Consider the following 18,681-nt stretch of genomic DNA (forward strand, 5'->3'; position numbering starts at 1 on the left):
TGCCTTTTTCTCTTTTTTTTTTTTACTCATACTCACCCACACACTCCATAGCAGGGTGTATGTGTGTATGCTAGGGGGCCTGGAGTCATGCTGAGTCAACCACATAGTTTAACACAATTTCCAGCAAGTTGAGCAGTCTCACACCTATTAACAGCACCAAGTCCAGTTCCAGTTTCCATTGCAGTTTTCCTGGATACAGTGATTGTATCCCAAACAGACACTCAAGATTCCAACAGAAGCAGATTCACTTCTAGAAAAGGGAAAGAATGGAAGTGCATAGTAATATAAGGGCAATAAAATGGGTGGTACATATATGGATTGTTCCAGTAATAACTCACTCAAACACACAGTACATACTTCCTCAATAAAGTCACATGCAAGTCTGTAAAATCCACAGGGGGTAATTCAAGTAAGCGCTGCACTGTAACAATAGAAACTCCTCAATAGTCCTGGGAAAGATACCTGCATTACTAGTTGGACAGAGTAGCTATATATGAAACATCATCAAATTTCAAGTCCTAAAAGTAGAAAAAGTGAACCCAGTTAAACAATTGAGACAAAAATATTATACTTGATAATTAATTTATTAAGGAAAATTTGCAATATAACATATTTGTGAGTGGCAAAAGTATGTTAACCTATGCATTCAGTATCTGGTTTGACCTTCCTTTATCTGCTACTAAATGCTTCTGGTATCGGATGATCAGTCCTGCGAACCACCTTGGAGGAATTGTAGCCCATTCCTCTGTACAGAACAGCTTTAACTCTAGGATGTTGGTGTGTTTCCTCAGATTAACTGCTTCCTTCAGGTCCTTCCACACATTTTGACTGGATTAAGATCAGGACTTTGCCTTGGCCCTGTTCCAAAACATTAATTTTATTGTTCTTTAACCATTCTTTGGTAGAATGATATGTGTGCTTATTGTTGTTGTCTTGCTGCATGACTCACCTTCTCTTGAGATTCAGTTCATAGAAAGATGTCCTAATATTTTCCTTTAGAATTATCTGATATAATTCAGAATTCATTGTTTTATCATTTAAGGCAAGCAATCCTGGCCCAGATAAAACCCAAACCATGATACTACCACCACCATGTTTCACAGAGGGAAAATTGTATTACATGCAAAAAAGTATTTCTAATGGTTTATCAAGATTTTTATACCTAACAACCACTTTCCGTTGAAGGATTCTGTAAGCTTTAGCTGTTATTGTTTAAGTCTCAGTTGTAACACATTTTTTATTTAATATGTTTTTGCTCCAGTATATAATATCAACAGTCTCCAACATCTCTAAGATCTTCTTTTGGTGATGATAACTCGATTATATCTTACTTTATATCTTACTTGCATTACATTTTAGTTCAGTTTTAGGTAAGTAAGGTAAAAAAAAAAAAAAGAAATAATAGCATGAAATGAAAATTTACATTTGAGTATTTTGTCTGTTTTCTTGCAGCTTACACCCAGATTCAACCCCAAGCCTTGATCAAGCAGCAGCCACAACAGTTTGTCATTCAGTCCCAAGCTCAGCCCACTTCACGAATACAGACCTTATTACAAACAGCCTCCATCCAACCACACGCACAAGCTGCCTCACTGGCCATCCAGAGCTCCACTCAGACCTCTTCTGGACACATCCATGTCTTGCCCAAACCTCCCATGCACAACCAGGGAACAACACCTAGCCAACAGGCCACCATCTTTCACTCCACAGTGAGCCAGCATGGAGCCCAGTCTGGCTTGGGTCAGCCCAAACCTCAGCCTGTCCAGCTAACGGCCATCAACCTGCAGATTCAGCCTGCACACAGCCAGGTATGCTACTGTACCAAATGCACTGACTGAGCAGATATGCTAACAATAAATGGAGAAATGTCTTCTTTGATTTATATGCAGCAAAGAACCATAAAATAGCTTTTATACTTGAACTTAATCACATTTTTTATTTGTTCCTCTACCCTCTCGCCCCAATTTCTAAATGATTGTGAGCTGAATTATCTATTTACTAGTTTGTTGTACAAATTATTCTGTTCCTCCTTAAATGCCCCTTAGTAACTGCTGCCGTGCACTTTAAGGTGGAACAGGAAATTTGGCTAGCTATCGTTATGTACTACTAGCATTTTTGTTATGCTTGTTATAAAGAAAAACACCATAATACATTAAATATATATTAAGCTAAATAATGTATTGGATATCAGAATTTTCAACAAAGAAAATACAACATTTGTGAGTTTCTTTGGCTGCTTGTTCAGCCATCCTGCTGTTGATTTCTCATAAACCTTTGTTTGAAATGTGACTTAGTTTCTTGGTAAACCCTGAAAGCACTGAAAATATGTTCTTTTTCTTCTCCCACATTCTGTATCCCAGGCTGCCAGACTTGCTCAGGACAATAAGGACAATAGTAAACCCACGTCTCTGGTAATGAGAGAGATCTGCCCACCATTGGTCCCACAGGCCCCCACACCTACCCCATCCCAAGACACCAGTCCTCCAGAGCCTCCCAAAGCCGACACAGGAAATACCACAAATCAAACACAAGGTACATTAGTCCAAGACTTCTATATTCTACATGGTGTCAGATGAACCTTGCTTTCATTTGATATCAGACTTACTCTATTGTAACAGCGCAACACTACATGGAGAGACTCACTAAAAGTAAAACAGAAATGTTCTCTAATGTTACTCCCATTGATTTTTTTATTGAAGGTAAAATAGTCATTAAACAATGCTGTTGCTCAGACCTAAAAAATAAATTAGCTGTTCAAAACATGCAGCCAATGAAAACTATGTCAGTATTATTATGGGTACCCTCTTAAATCAATACAATGGAAAAAAGGCATTTTTTGCTGAGCTCTCACTACAGTCGGGAAGTGTAAATTTCACCTTGAGCCTTGATATAGGATATGTTTTTTCTGGACAAGCTGAGAGATACAGAATTTACACTGAAAGTAAAAAAAAACTTGTGGACTGGCATGGCTGACAGTTTTTTTAGAATGTAAATTTTGCTCACTTCTTCATGCCTACAAACTGCATGCCAAAATACAATTGCCACTTTCCCATTCTTACCAAGCCCCAGCCAGGTCCTCTGGTTAGCCTTGCCGCACTGCCTAGCTCTTGGCTGTCTGGACCATAGACTGTATATGGACAGGACGACACCGATTGAAAAGTGAAGCCACTACATCTCTTACGCCCTCTGGTGGCTGGCTCCAGTAAAACTTTTAACCCCGCCTATTTCCATTCATTTGAATGGGAGATGATGGAATTTTAATCTAACATTACACATCCAGTAATTTTGTTTAAAAGTTGGATTATGTACATTCCACAACCCCCCCCTCCTATGTTAATAACCCCCAGTGTTTACAGTCTTTACAGTTACTGTGTTTTATAGGAGTTATTTTGTGATATTTAAAGGGTTGTGGCGATGTGGTTATTGGTGTGCTGGCTGTGTACGTCCCCGATACGGGTGGAGGGAGTCTTAGACAAGTGGGCGGGGTTTGGGCAGTTACACAGCCTCGCTTCCCACCTCTGCTGCTTCTGTTCTGGCTCCACTTTGCCTCTACTGCGCAAGCGCACACTAGATGGCAGCTTCCATATCGGCCGTATTTTGGCTTCAAAACGCCGTAATGAGAGTGAATTGGGATGTCCTGTCCATACTTATAGACAGTCTATGGGCTGTACCAATACATCAGGGGGCTTAATTATTGTGATTGGACTCATCTGAGTTTATTGATGCGACTTAATGTTAGATGCTTGCCGAGGCTGCAGCTCACATCTGACACCAGTGTAGCACCTGGAGGAAGTAGCAGGAAACAGAGTTCTTGAAAAACCTGAAGCTTTTCTATTTTAAAGCAAAGAGGATTGTCTCTGATGAGTGACTTACCAAGCTTGATTCATCACACTAATTAACTAAATCCATGAACCAAACCACTGCTAGCCACTATTCAGAGATCCCACGCAGCTGCAGCTGCAAAAAACACACTGACAGCTAGTGCTGTGTTGAGAATTTATTTGTTAGAAAGGAAATTTATTTAGAACACATGATTTAAAGAATGGTTTAAACAACGTTAATAAGTTAGTTAATTCATAAGTTAATGTTAAGATTAACAGTTCATGTGTTAGATACATGATAAGATTAAAAAGAGATTGTTGGTCAGTTTATTTGGATTATAAATAGGAAATGGACTTGAAATGGACTTCATTGCCCATGGGACATTGTGCGTGTTACGTTACACACGCAGTGATTCTAGAGGTTGGGGGCGGGGTTTTTTTGTGGCTTTCCTGTTGTTGTTGAAGGAAGCAGACAACTCAAGCAATTCACTCGCTGTAAACATGTGGAGTTATTTAATTAAGTAAACGGTTGAAACAGATTGAAGTCTCACTTCATTATTTTAGTCGCCAACAAGATTAGTTAGAACATTTTGGTGCCGAAAATCCGGGAAAACAGACCGAGATGGCGGACGAAGATACTGAAGAGAGACCACTCGCAGCGGAGCAGGGGGAAAGAGCGAGAAGGAAACGTAGGACGATTCGGAGCTCCACTACGCGACTGATAAACCAGATAGATGTTGAACTGCGAAAGGAAGATGAACAGAGGGATCTCAACCGTGTGCGGGAGATGCTAGCTGTGTTGTCGGCAAAGGAGGACAGTTTGCGCGAGCTGGACAATATAGTGGAGGAACACACTTCACTGGAAGACGTGGAGGCGGAGGTTGAACTCGCAGAAGAATACAGAGACCGCGTCATTGAGGTAAAAACGCGTGCTCATCGAGCGATCAATGAGACTGTGAGTAACCCCCCACCTACTCGTCAAAGTGATGCTAGTAGTGCAAATAAACATATAATGAGACTGCCAAAGTTACAAATTGACAAATTCAACGGAGATGTAAGCTTATGGCAGGAATTTTGGAGCCAGTATGAGACTGCTATTCATAATAACAGTGTACTCTGCAAGAAAGAAAAGTTTACCTACCTGAAAACTTACCTTACTGGAACAGCTGCAAAGTCAGTAGCAGGGCTCACGCTGACAGACAGTAATTATGATGCTGCAATCGATTTACTTCAAAAAAGATTTGGAAGGAAAGATCTCATTGTAAATGCTCACATGTCAAAGCTACTGAATCTCACTCCTGTAAAGAAATCCTCTGACATTACTGCCTTAAGACAGTTGTATGATGAATGTGAGGTTCAAACAAGAAGCCTAGAATCATTAGGAGTGGTATCAGACACCTATGGTGGAATGTTATGCCCAATATTGCTCCAGATGATGCCAGATGACATGGCTCTTGAATACAGCCGTCAAAGAGGCGACAATGATGAGTGGAAGGTGGCCAATGTGCTTAAATTCCTTCAGACAGAGGTTCAGACGCGAGAGAGAACTGTACAAATGATGAAATCATTTAATCAGAGAGAAACCCAGTTCACAAACAAACTAAGCAGCAGATCACATTCAGCTAGCGATGTGAAAGTAAAGAAACCAAACATGACATCTGCAGCAGCGCTACACGTTACTGAACAGAAAGTAAACAATTGTTTGTTCTGTGGCAGTGCTGAACACAAATCTGAGAAATGTCCAGACCACGATGTGCCAGCACGTAAAGAAAAACTTAAGAAGCTAGGCAGATGCTTTGTGTGTCTGGGGTACAAACACATTGCCAAGTTTTGCAAGACAAAGGGCGTTTCATGTGCCACATGTGGTGGCAGGCATCATGCAGCCGTTTGTGAGAAAAACCTGGCAACCCCACCTGATGTGTCGGTCAACACAGACACACTCATAACGTCAGTAATTCCCCAAGCAGAGAAAGCGGAGAACACAGTGCTGCTACAGACCGCCAAGGCATGGGCAGTAGGGCCCACAAGCAGGAAGATAGTCCGCTGTTTGTTAGATGGAGGCAGTCAGGGGAGTTTTGTGCATGAGAATGTAGTGAAAGAGCTACAGCTACCTGTTACCAGACAAGGAACGCTTACTCTTTACACATTTGGCTCCTCTACTCCAACGACGGTTAGTCGCAACATAGTGAAGCTCAGCTTGGAGAATGTATGGGATAAGCAGCAGAGAATTGAAATAGATGCTGTTGTGGCCCCACAAGTGTGCACTGCACTGATGAAGGTTCCAGGTGAACACATACAGAAAGAGATGAAAAGAAGGGGCCTTCAATTAGCTGACTGTGATGGAGATTATAAACCTGAACTCTCTGTGCTAATCGGCTCTGATTATTACTGGCAGATAGTATCAGGCCGTGTTGAAAGACTGACCAAGAGCCTAGTGGCACTAGAGAGCACATTTGGATGGGCAGTACAAGGCCCAATGACAGTGTCCAGCATGACAGAGTCAACATGTATGAACATACTGCTCAGCACCGAAGCACAGATTGACAATCAACTGCATGCATTCTGGGCGCTCGAGTCCCTGGGCATCACAAGTGAGAAGCCTGAGAGCCCAGAGGATGCGGAGGCATTGCAGCGGTTTGAAGAAACCTCCATTCTCAAGGACGGGCGTTACCAAGTGGAGTTGCCATGGCGACAAGATCATCCACCACTTCAAGACAACTACCGCATAGCCAAAAGGAGACTGGAGAGTTTGAAAAGGAAACTGAGCAAAGATGTCACACTGTACAGCAGATACAACAAAGTTGTGGAAGACTACCTAAAGCAAGGAATGGCTGAGGATGTACCAAAGGAGTGTGCATCATCGCAAGACAGTCAGACATACTACTTACCCCATCATGCTGTACTGAGGGAAGACAAGGCGACAACAAAACTGCGAGTCGTATTTGACGCTTCATCTCACGAAGATGGAAGTCCCTCACTGAACGACTGTCTCTTAACCGGTCCCAATCTGAACCCAGATCTGATGAGTGTTTTGATCAAGTTTAGACTGCATGAAGTCGCTTTTATGGCAGACATCAAGAAAGCCTTTCTGCAGATTTCACTCACAGAAAGAGATCGGAACGCCGTGAGATTCCTGTGGTTTACAGGTCCACCAACACAGGCCACGAAACTGCGCATGCTCAGAATGACGAGGGTGGTGTTTGGAGCTTCGTCAAGCCCATTCCTACTCGCAGCCACCATTAGGAAGCATTTGAGACAGTACGAATCAAAACACCCAAAGGTGGTAGAATGCATCAGCTCCTCACTGTATGTGGATGACTTTATTTCAAGTTCAAGTAAAGTGACAGAGGCCTATACAGTCACAAAAATGGCCAAGAACATAATGTCTGAAGCAGGCATGGAACTATGCAAATGGATGACAAACTCTTCTGAGCTCAAAGAAAAATGGCAGGAGAGCTTGATGGATTGCACTGCTCAGCCAGAACCACACGGGTCCATTTTGAAGGTGCTGGGCTTGGTGTGGAGACCGACCACTTATGACTTCGTGTTCGACCTCAGAGGGCTGCTAGATATCCTGAAGGAAAGAGAAAACACAAAACGAAGTGTTCTGCAGTCTTCTGCTCGAATCTTTGACCCATTGGGATTTTTGACACCCTTCACGATAAGGATCAAGTGCATGTTCCAAGAGATGTGGGAGAGGGGGCTCCAGTGGGATGAGGAGCTGCCGCCCGATTTGACAAAGAAGTGGCAAAAGTGGTGTTCAGAGCTCCCTCAACTGCACGAGGTGTCAATCCCACGATGGTACAAAATGCACAGCACACAGCAGAACAACCATGAGCTGAAGCTGCATGTATTCTGTGATTCGAGTGAAAGAGCTTACAGTGCAGTCGCTTACCTTGAAGGAAAAACAAGGGAAGGAGACGTGACCATAAGCCTGGTCGCATCCAAGTCCAGAGTGGCCCCGCTTAAAAGAATGACCCTGCCACGCCTGGAGCTGATGGGTGCTGTGATAGCAGCCAGGTTGGGGAACGCACTCATGAAAGCGCTGCAGCTAGACAAGACACAACTCAGACTGTGGACAGATTCAATGATCGTTCTGCACTGGATCTGCGGCTCCGCTAACAAGTGGAAACAGTTTGTGGCAAATAGAGTCACAGAAATCCAGACTCTAACCGACCCACAGTCCTGGTCCCACTGCAAGGGTAAACTTAACCCAGCTGACCTCCCCACCAGAGGTCTAAGTGTACAGGACCTGAAGCAGAGCACATTGTGGTGGAATGGACCTTGGGTTCTACTGACAGCTGACCACTCAGAGAGTACGCAGGAAGATGTTCAGGAAGAGGAGGTTAAATCTGAACTACGATCCAAATACCAGATTGCAGTACAGGCCGTTCAGCAAGAACCAGACTTCCTAAGTCCTGTCTTATGTCTAGAGAAGTACAGCAAACTAAAAACAGTTCTCCGGGTGACAGCCTGGATCAAGAGGTTCATCACCAACACACGCTCAAGATCCAAGGTGAGCGGTGAACTGACAGCGGAAGAGCTGAATGAAGCAGAAAAATATTGGACGAAGGTGGTTCAGAGACAGAGTTTCAACTCTGAAATTGATCTGCTGATAGCAGGGAAATGCCCCAACAGAGACTCCAGAATACGAGAGCTCAAACCATTTCTGGATGAAGATGCATTGCTTAGTGTTGGAGGACGGCTCCAACATTCTGATCTCTCTTACAGAGAAAAACACCCCTGGATTTTGCCCAGCAAACACAAATACACAGAGATGGTGGTGCAGAATCAACACAAGCAAATATACCATGCAGGTGTACAAGACACTTTAGTGCAGACTAGAGAGAAATATTGGATTCTTAAGGCACGGCAGGTAGTGAAGAAAGTTTTGTCCGGATGTGTATTTTGCAGGAAATTCAAGGCAAGGCCTGGACAACAGACTACTGCACCATTGCCTAAGGACAGAATAACAGAATCACCACCTTTCGAAGTTACCGGTGTGGATTTTGCAGGACCACTCTATGTGAAGATCCAGAGCTCAATGGCAAAGGTATATATAGCACTGTTCACATGTGCTGTAACCAGAGCAGTCCACTTAGAGTTGGTCTCAGATATGTCCACAGAGCACTTCTTACTAGCTCTAAAACGTTTCATCTCCAGAAGAGGATTATGTAAGGTGATCTATTCAGATAACGCCAAGACGTTCAAGAGAGCAGATCAAGATCTGAAGGAGCTCTGGCAACGAATTAAAGATCCACAACTACGAGAGTTCTTCTCAGATAAGGGCATCACCTGGCGGTTCATCGCTGAAAGAGCAGCCTGGTGGGGTGGATTCTGGGAGCGGCTTGTTAGATCAGTCAAAATCATCCTCAGAAAGGTGCTTGGTAGGGCTAAACTCAACTTTGAAGAGATGTGCACCATGCTGACAGAAGCTGAAGCTATAATAAACTCAAGGCCGCTCATGTACGTGCCCAATGATGTGGACCAGCCAGAGCCACTGACCCCTGCCCACTTCTTGGTGGGTCAGAGACTGACTTGCTTGCCTCCAAGGTCATTTCCGGCTGAGATCAAACATACAACGGCCAACAAGGAAGAGATAACCAAGAGGTGGCGCTACAGACAACGACTCGTGATCAACTTTTGGAATCGTTGGCATAAGGAATATCTGCTGGATCTGAAATCAGCCCGTCGCTGCGACACCCCACAGCCTTCTTCGCTGAAGATTGGAGATGTAGCACTCATCGGAGAAGACAACGCCCCAAGGCAGAGCTGGAAGCTGGGGAAAATTGAAGAACTGTTTCCTGGTCGTGATGGCCTTGTCAGGTCAGGTCATGTGCAGTTCGCACCGGCACAGGGACTGTTCTGCGGAGGCCCATCCAGCTTTTGTATCCTTTGGAAATTGTATAAACAGTAGTTTATGGGGGGGAGGATGTTGAGAATTTATTTGTTAGAAAGGAAATTTATTTAGAACACATGATTTAAAGAATGGTTTAAACAACGTTAATAAGTTAGTTAATTCATAAGTTAATGTTAAGATTAACAGTTCATGTGTTAGATACATGATAAGATTAAAAAGAGATTGTTGGTCAGTTTATTTGGATTATAAATAGGAAATGGACTTGAAATGGACTTCATTGCCCATGGGACATTGTGCGTGTTACGTTACACACGCAGTGATTCTAGAGGTTGGGGGCGGGGTTTTTTTGTGGCTTTCCTGTTGTTGTTGAAGGAAGCAGACAACTCAAGCAATTCACTCGCTGTAAACATGTGGAGTTATTTAATTAAGTAAACGGTTGAAACAGATTGAAGTCTCACTTCATTATTTTAGTCGCCAACAAGATTAGTTAGAACATGCTGGAAGTTCCAATATTTTAGACGTCTGGTTCTTATCACCACCACTGTGAACAATTCTGACTCAGGAATGGCACATCAGTGATTGTGATTACATCTTGCTAAACTAGTGAATCAGATGTTCTACATCCGATGATTTAAGTCTAAGAGATAGACATGTTTATTTTTCTGTGGATAAGGAAAATGTTTTACAGTGAGATACAGCTATTTATGGTCAACAAAACATACATAGATGAAAAAGGAATGATATGAAGCGAATTAAGCACCAATAAGCTAGATTGGGTCTTAAAGAGACCACAGTTTAACTGGTTAACTTCATAGCCAGGAATGCGACAAGACAGTTCAGTTCTGAATTTAGAACCAGGAGTGGAGGCACGGCCAAGGCAAAACATGTGTTTATTCTTTCAGAATGAGAGTGAGCTGGTGATTCAGAGAATGTCGCAACCACAGCTGGAGGAGAAAAAAGTATTTCTTCCGCCCACATGATGAGCTAGATTTGTTTTAATGTGTGTGCTTCTTTGGGAAGGAGGAGGTGGGTGAGGAAGGGGGCGGGAACGGTGATCAGGAGAGAGAGAGAGAAAGTGTTTTCCCATGAAAGAGGAGGCAGAGGAGAGGCTGTGACATAGCAGCTACTTGTGTGAGTGTGCTGGGAATAGACACATCTCAGGCATTGTGGAATGAGACTACCGCCACAGTTTGAGACGGAATTTGAACATGCTGCTAAGGAGAAGCTGGTTTTAGCCTACCTTGGTGAGCTTTCCCTTTTTGTGTGATGTTAACTGTTGTTTTATTTAATGTCAGTTTATTTTTTTTTCCTGTAAAGGAGAACAAGAGTGAGAATGAGAGAGGTGGTGGGGTGTTGGGGGGAGGGGTGTGGTACAGGTACACCCACCTGTAATTGTTTTTTTATTATATTGTGATATGAACTGATATGAGGTAGAATAACAGGATGAATAATAAGAAAGACAAATATATAATCTATCATTTCTGATTGTATTCTGTATCAATCTGACATTTTCCAAAAAACACTACACAAAAAATTAAATCAATAAAAGATTAATGATTCAAGTAGAAGCAGAAGAAGCTAATTAACTACCAAAAACAAATTAGAGCAGAAGTGAAAACATCTGCCCAAAATACTTAAATAACTCCAGGGGAACATTCATTTTATAAGCAGCATCTGAAGTTTATTTTAGGAACTATTCTTCTTCTAGTTTTGGGATTGTTTTGGCTGGCTTTATGTAACTTGCAGGAAGCACATGTTTGCCTTCTCTTATGCTTGTAATCTTTTGTAAAGAGAAGTCCTACTTACTGGGTGGGATAATAAAATGAAGAAATAAAAGAAATAAACTAAACAAAGCTATTTCTATATACAAGCTACTTGTGTAATTTCTTTATACACTATATTGTCAAAAGTATTTGCTCACCCATTCAAATAATTGAACTCAGGTTCCAATCACTTCCATGGCGACAAGTGTATAAAAATCAAGCACCAAGTCATTCAGACTGCTTCTACAGGATGCAGCACCTGTGCAACAAGTCCAGTCGTAAAATTTTCTCACTACAAAATATTCCACAGCCAAAAGTGGAAGAGACTGGGAAGGACAACGACTCTGTGCTCTGTCCATGTCAAATAACAGAGCGCGGTCAGCGGATGCTAAAGAGCATAGTGCATAGAGTAACCATCTTTCTGCCGAGTCACTTCATTACTGCACACCTCCAAACTTCATGTAGCTTCAGAGCATTTAGAGCATTTATTTGCAGAAAATGAGAAATAACATTGCTTTTTTAACATGAGCTTTCAGATAAATAATGCAAACAAACTCATATTCCAAAAGGGAGTTCTGAATTCAAAATATGGTGGAATAACCCTGGTTTTTAATCAGTTTTCATGCATCTTGGCATGTTCTCCACCAGTCTTACACACTGCTTTTGGATAACTTTATGCCACTCCTGTTGCAAAAAAGTACAGTGATTTTTATTAATTTTTGCTTCACATCATCCAATCAAAAAATATTTTTTACACTCTGTCATAAAATGTACAGTTGGGTCAGTTCTTTAAGTACTGATCTGTTGTATTGTCGATACCATAGGAAAATGTATCACAGTACGATAAAATATCAGTTTTGACAGCTTCATTGCTTGTTTTGTAGCGTGCAGCGTGCGTGGTTGTTATGGTAACGGACCGCTGTGCTTCTCTCGTGCAGGCTCGGCGGAGGCGGGGACGGAGAGCGAGGCGATCATGACGTCAGGGGCGGAGAGCGCGCGGCCGGGCAGCGCGGAGAGCAGGCCGCCGCAGGCCGTGGTGAAGCCGCACGTGCTCACGCACGTCATCGAGGGTTTCGTCATCCAGGAGGGCGCGGAGCCGTTTCCCGTGAGTGCAGCGTGTTTATTACTATGAGGAGAAAACACTCTTTAAATCCCAGCCCTGAGACCTAAACTGTGGGTGTAATTTGGTGCCCTCTTGTGTCCACGGGGCATAAATACATGGATGGATGGATGGATGGATTCATTCATTCATTTATTCATTCATTCATACATGCATTTATTCATTCATACATGCATTTATTCATTCATTTATACATGCATCCATTCATTCATACATGCATTTGTTTATTCAATCATACATGCAAGCATGCATTCATTATTTCTTTTGAAGGGAATTTAGACATCTTATATATAAAAGTTTTAGGACAACCCTATTTTAGTAGCCCTGTAGCAGTGCTCTATGCCTTTTTTATTTTATCATCCTTTCAATTACTTACAGACCAAATACAGACCTTTGTCTTCTCCTTACTGCTGAAAGTTGTGAGATTTATGCTAACCATACACTAGATGACTTTAAAAAAGAGTATGAAAAGACTTTTAATTGCTAAAATCTGATATCTAAATATCACATCTAAAGACAAATCACAGATTTTTTTTAGTCACAGACTAAGATTTTGCAATGACTAAGGATCTTACTGGGTCACTATTTGCTAGACAGCAACCAGATACTTTCTGAGATTATTTCCCGGAGTCTCATCCATGTCCAGTTCTGCAAACATTCCAGTGCTTGCCTTGAGACTTCTGTAGCTTGTCGCTATTTGCATGAGCCAAGTCTGAAGACTTATGATAATATTAAACACGGTTGATTTTATCTGAACGCCAGGACAAGAAAAAAAACGACTAAAACCTTCAATCCTAACCACTTTATAGTGAACGAACGAGATGACGCGGCAGCAATTCCACTCTAGCAAGACCCTCATGATAATCCCAACACTGGAAATTTGTCTGTGAAATCGCATGAAAATATTTAGCTGTAAGGTTGGCATTAGTCCCATGTTAAGCTGAGCTTAAGGTGTTTCCATGTGGGTCAGCCAGACCCAGTAGCAGTGCTGTATGGCCCAGACAAGCTGTTTTTTTTCCCCTCATTTTAGCAATGATTTTATTACCGCACTTATAAACCTGCCAGATCTCTAATTGTTCTCTTTACTGCTGAAACTGAGACTTAGTCTAATGTGAAGCTGAGCTAAAGACTGAGCTAGAGGCTGGGCTAAGTATAAAACTTATCCTTTAATCGTTACAGAGTTCTCTGTGTTTTTGTGTCTCTGTTATTATGATGAAATTGTGAATGCGGTGTGTGTAAGTGTATAAATGCTGCAGTAGAGAGTGCAGTAACACCATCTCTTCCAGCACTGCTTTAGTACAGACATAGAAAAGTACTTTATATGTTGAAATATTTATAGACTCCCCTTCAACTGAATGCAATCAGCTACTTTTAGCTCACACTTATTGCTAATGCACACACACAGCTTGTCAATAGAATAGGACTCTTCAGACCAGATAAGCAACTTATTGGCACCATACCCAATACCAGTTGTGGGCTACAAGGTTAAAAAGCCCTTCAGCTTTGTTCTCTGGTGCTCCATCCAGTGCTCAGGCTTTTGGTCTGAGTTGAGAAATTGTGAAATGAGGTTGAGTGTTGGAGGGTCATTATCATCATATTGACTTATAATATAATGATAATAAAAATATATATACAACTGAAATGTCATAATTGCAGTCTTTGCTATGAACTGAATACTAAATGAAAGCGCTGTTCTTTCAGGTGGAGCGGCCTCCGACTGACAGCCTTAAAAAAGCAGAGCAGCAGGTGCCCTCGGACCCAGATAAGACCCCACTCAGCAACGCACCCAACACTACTGACTCTGAGCCTGAGGAACCTGTGCAGCAAGGTGATAAATGCTCTAAGAATTATAGATACACTACATTGCCAAAAGTATCTGCTTTGCCTTCGGTGATCCAAGGCTTGGATGGAGCTGTTGAACCAATTACATAAAGCTCTATACTCTCTACTGTGTTTCACTGTGTTATAATATCACTGACAGTTGGCTGGGGAATATTTAGTAGTGAGGAAATTTCACTCACGATTTAACACTGGAGTTCACTGAGCTCCTGAAAGAGACCCATTCTTTCACTAATGTTTGCAGAAGCAGTCTGCATGCTTAGAGGCTTGGTTTTATACATCTGTTTTATACATATTGCATGTGTGTGCAAATATTTTTGGCAATATATTGTGTTTTGACAAATTACTAATGGATTATTTATTTCCTTTCTCTCACATTTTGCCTCTTTGTCCATGAATCACTGTTCAAGTTCTAGAGATTTCAAAAGACAAGACCTACATAAGGCTTTTTTTTTATTTAAGCCATAGTAACAGCTATGTTTTATCCAGAAACTAGAGTTTGAGCCCATACTGTCTTTCTGTAATTGCCTAGATTAGATTTAAACCTCTGTCGCTGCTTGAAAAGCCAAAATGGATCCATTATTTTTTTTTCAGGTATTATCAGGTATTATTTCAGTATTATTTACATCTGCTTTGTCCTGTTCTGATCAGATGTGGGAGTCAGGGACGAGGAGGACCAAGACGAGCCCAAGCTGACATGCGAGTTGTGTGGATGGGTCAACTACGCCTATAAGTTTAAAGGCTCCAAGCGCTTCTGCTCGATGGTGTGCGCAAAAAGGTAAACTATTTAGAGACTGTCCAGCAATGGAGGATGATCTGGAAAGAGAACTTTGTTTCTTTTATTAACCAAAGCTTTCGTTCTTTTATTTTTAACCAGGTACAATGTAGGGTGCTCAAAACGGATTGGACTGTTCCACCCTGACCGGAGCAAAACAGCCAATCGGTGGAAACGAAGGTCACACAGTCGAGGTCGCAGAAGCACAGAGGCAAAGAAACAGGTAAATAAATGCTCACACCAGCACATGCTGTACGTGTGTTTACTTTTATTAGTGCAGCAGTTTTTTTAATCACAACTGATTCAGCTTTCAAGCTTTTGAAGATCATAGTTCTGAAATATTAAATATATTGTTATTGTTGCTATTTAAGCCTAAGGTCGTTTGGGATGTTGGTTGCCTTTGTGCCACACAATCACACTGCTGTATGTGCTCTCTCTGCAGAAGCTGTCCGTGTCTCAGCAGTCTCAGGGAGAGTCCGTGTCCTCACCGCTCCCATCCCAGCCCAGTCAGGGGGAGTCCAGCCCCTGCTCAGACATCTCCAGCTATGAGGAACCCCCCTCTCCACTGTCAGCTGCAAGCTCTGGCCCAGTGGGGCCACCTCGAGGTGTCACTACTCCAGAACCAGAAGAGCTTCCTCTGCTCAGCCAGCACTTTGTGCCATGTGACCCCACTAAGTGGAATGTGCAGGAAGTGTTTGAGTTCATCCGCTCTCTGCCAGGTATTGACCTCACGCAACTTAGCTAAGCTTTATGCTCTGCGTGGCAGCATAATTCACTTTGTACAAATTCCTTTCACACCTCTTTCACAATTAACTCACAGATTTCTCGATTGAGACATGTTTACTTCTTAAGTGTTGTACTGGAGGTATAAGACTAGACATAGCCAACCAGTAATGGAGGCATATAATCCACTCAAGTTATTTATTAAACCAGAATGGTTCTTCTATGTAATTGCTTAAGTAATTATTTGTAGCACCTTTATTATTATAATAGTGGGTAACTCCACCCTGTTAAACTGTATGGCAGTAATAGAGGCTGGTAAACATACAATGCTTCCAAACATAGTCTATAGTGTGAAAAATCTGTATCTGTAAAACACAAAAATATCTTAATATAATTTAATAAACTGTAAAGCAGAAATGTAAACAATAATGGACAAGAGTAAGAGAATAAGATTCTGCGCCCAGTGCTACAATGTTATACAAAATTCTAAATATAAAAATATTTTGGTAAGTATAATCTACTGTCAATACGTTGATGGGATCAGCAACAAAATGTACATATTAATATGTCAACTTATATTGCTATAATTAGGGCTGTAAGATAAATCATATTTTTATCATTGTTGTGATATGACAATAAGCACATCAAAAGAGTTACAAAAACATTGTGAATAACAGAAAATCTACTCAAAACTTAAATTGTGTTACACACAAGCATCAACAGAGTGAACTCTTTACTGCAGACTGTGCTAACATGACTTAACTAGGCTGGAGGTAGAGTGAGTTAGAAGTCCACAGTGAACACACCCACACACACACGTATTACCTACATTTATCATGGTTAACTGTGATTGTGATATTCAACAATGATATCACACATCATAGATTGCTTTTTATTCATATTTTGATCCATATTGTACAGCTCTAGTTATTATAGTACAACTCAGTTTCTCCGTTTTATTCTAGATGACCACAACCATAACTTGACTTACCTTATAGCTCTGGTGTAATTTTAAATATTTTTCTTCTTCAATCAACTTCTTTTGGAGTTGAAAATAAAAGATAATTTTTGATGAACTACTCTTTTGACAAATATCAGAAGTAGAATTTTTCATGTCTTATTTGCAGTGCTTAGACAAATACTAAGATATGCTCTGTTGCTTCCTGTCATTCCTATGGCAGGCTGTCAGGAGATTGCAGATGAGTTTCGTTCTCAGGAGATTGATGGGCAGGCCATGCTGCTATTGAAGGAGGACCACCTAATGAGCGCCATGAATATCAAACTGGGTCCAGCACTCAAGATCTTTGCCCGCATTAATATGCTGAAAGACTCCTAGCCTTTGCTGGCTGTGTGTGAGAGGGAGTATGTGTGTGTGTGAATGTGAGTATGAGAGTGTGTGTGTACGAAAGTGTTCTTTTTCTAAACTTGACCTAATGGATACAAATGCACTACAATGTTTTTAAACTCCCTTCTGGCACAGTGTGTATATTCACCTCCACAAGGTTGAGAAATGAAAGTAAATAATGACTCTTATGGATATTTCGTATTTAAAAAATGGCACAAATAGTGATACCCATTGATATGGTGGGTGTCTGTACCTTATAGAAGACAATTGGATTTAAAATATACCTTAAGCTACAGTGTATCTGCAGTTATTGGGTCAGAAATAAGATGGTTTACAGATGGATCAAGTTCCAAACTTTCAGATCCAACCCAAGCATGAAGACTTCAGTCTAACCTGTGCTGATATTAGAAGACATTTTGTAATTTTATACTTTGGCCCAGGTTTTGTCTTTTGGCAGTTTGCAGTTGTATATTATTGTTTATTTCAGATATTATTTTTTTCTTTTTGTACATGCCTGATTATTTTGTATAATTATGTTAAAGTAAATTATTCATCTGTGTGTGTGCGTGCGTGCGTGTGTGTGTGTGTGTGCGTGCGTGTGCATGAGTGAAAGAAAGAGAGTATTTCAAAGCTAAACCACAAAACTAAGCTAAACTGTCAAGTTTATGGGTGTAATTAAATATCAAACAAGGCATTCCATTAAGTTCAGTATATCAGTTCCACAGTTGAAAAGCTATCAGTTTGTTATCTCTCTTTTCAACAATGTCTATTGGGTTATTCTTCTTAGGAATAATTTTGTTTCAGTGCAAAGTACAGTTCAAACCCCCCTCAGTGAAATCTTGCAGTTTTGTTTGGCATTTGGAATGATTGAGTGTGATTTTATACATGTTCAGTGTATGTTGCTAGACAGGAATGTGATTACGTCTTGTGTTTTTGTTGAGTACACTTTGTGAAATGCCTGTATTTATCTGATGCATTCAATTTGTTATATAACATTTTTAATAAGAAAAAAATGCTCCTGTTTCACTTTGGGATTTTTTGCATATTTTTTCTGCATTTAAAGGTCTACTGGTTGCACATACACTAAAGCCCTATCTGGACGGAATTAGTTTCTCAGGGGGACGTCTGTAAAAAAAAATATTTCACACTTCTACTCAGTGATAAAACTCTTGCATCCGGACTGCAATTGGAAAAACAGGAGGACCAGTGAGATTTTTGGCTTTCTCGGTCACATGACATCACGTTCAGTAGCTCCTCCATTTCCACTCGCTGTTGTGTTTACATTGATCTCCGTGGAAACGTGTGCCCAAAGTGTAATTACGATGCAAATAGCTATTTGCTCCTAAGAAACTAATTCCGTCTAGATAGTAAACATTGGGCAGTTATACAGTAACTCACAACTTTAAATTAAAATTTATACAAATAACATTTATAC

At 41.2% G+C, this 18,681-nt stretch overlaps 1 protein-coding gene across 2 annotated transcripts in view; it reads left to right on the forward strand.

Annotated features, from left to right (window-relative positions):
• The window catches only part of phc2b (polyhomeotic homolog 2b (Drosophila)), a 54,458-nt gene extending 36,186 nt beyond the window's left edge, over window positions 1-18,272 (forward strand). For both annotated transcript variants that reach the window (XM_007253357.3, XM_022675678.2), the window contains exons 8-15: window positions 1,453-1,808; window positions 2,361-2,532; window positions 12,383-12,549; window positions 14,266-14,392; window positions 15,055-15,181; window positions 15,281-15,401; window positions 15,621-15,897; window positions 17,083-18,272. In XM_007253357.3, coding sequence (XP_007253419.3) covers window positions 1,453-1,808; window positions 2,361-2,532; window positions 12,383-12,549; window positions 14,266-14,392; window positions 15,055-15,181; window positions 15,281-15,401; window positions 15,621-15,897; window positions 17,083-17,237 — 1,502 coding nt within the window. In that variant the 3' untranslated portion in view covers window positions 17,238-18,272. The remainder of the gene's footprint in view (window positions 1-1,452; window positions 1,809-2,360; window positions 2,533-12,382; window positions 12,550-14,265; window positions 14,393-15,054; window positions 15,182-15,280; window positions 15,402-15,620; window positions 15,898-17,082) is intronic.
• The last annotated feature ends 409 nt before the right edge of the window (window positions 18,273-18,681 follow it).

The sequence above is a fragment of the Astyanax mexicanus genome, chromosome 5 (assembly GCF_023375975.1).
Source record: "Astyanax mexicanus isolate ESR-SI-001 chromosome 5, AstMex3_surface, whole genome shotgun sequence".
Taxonomy (NCBI): domain Eukaryota; kingdom Metazoa; phylum Chordata; class Actinopteri; order Characiformes; family Acestrorhamphidae; genus Astyanax; species Astyanax mexicanus.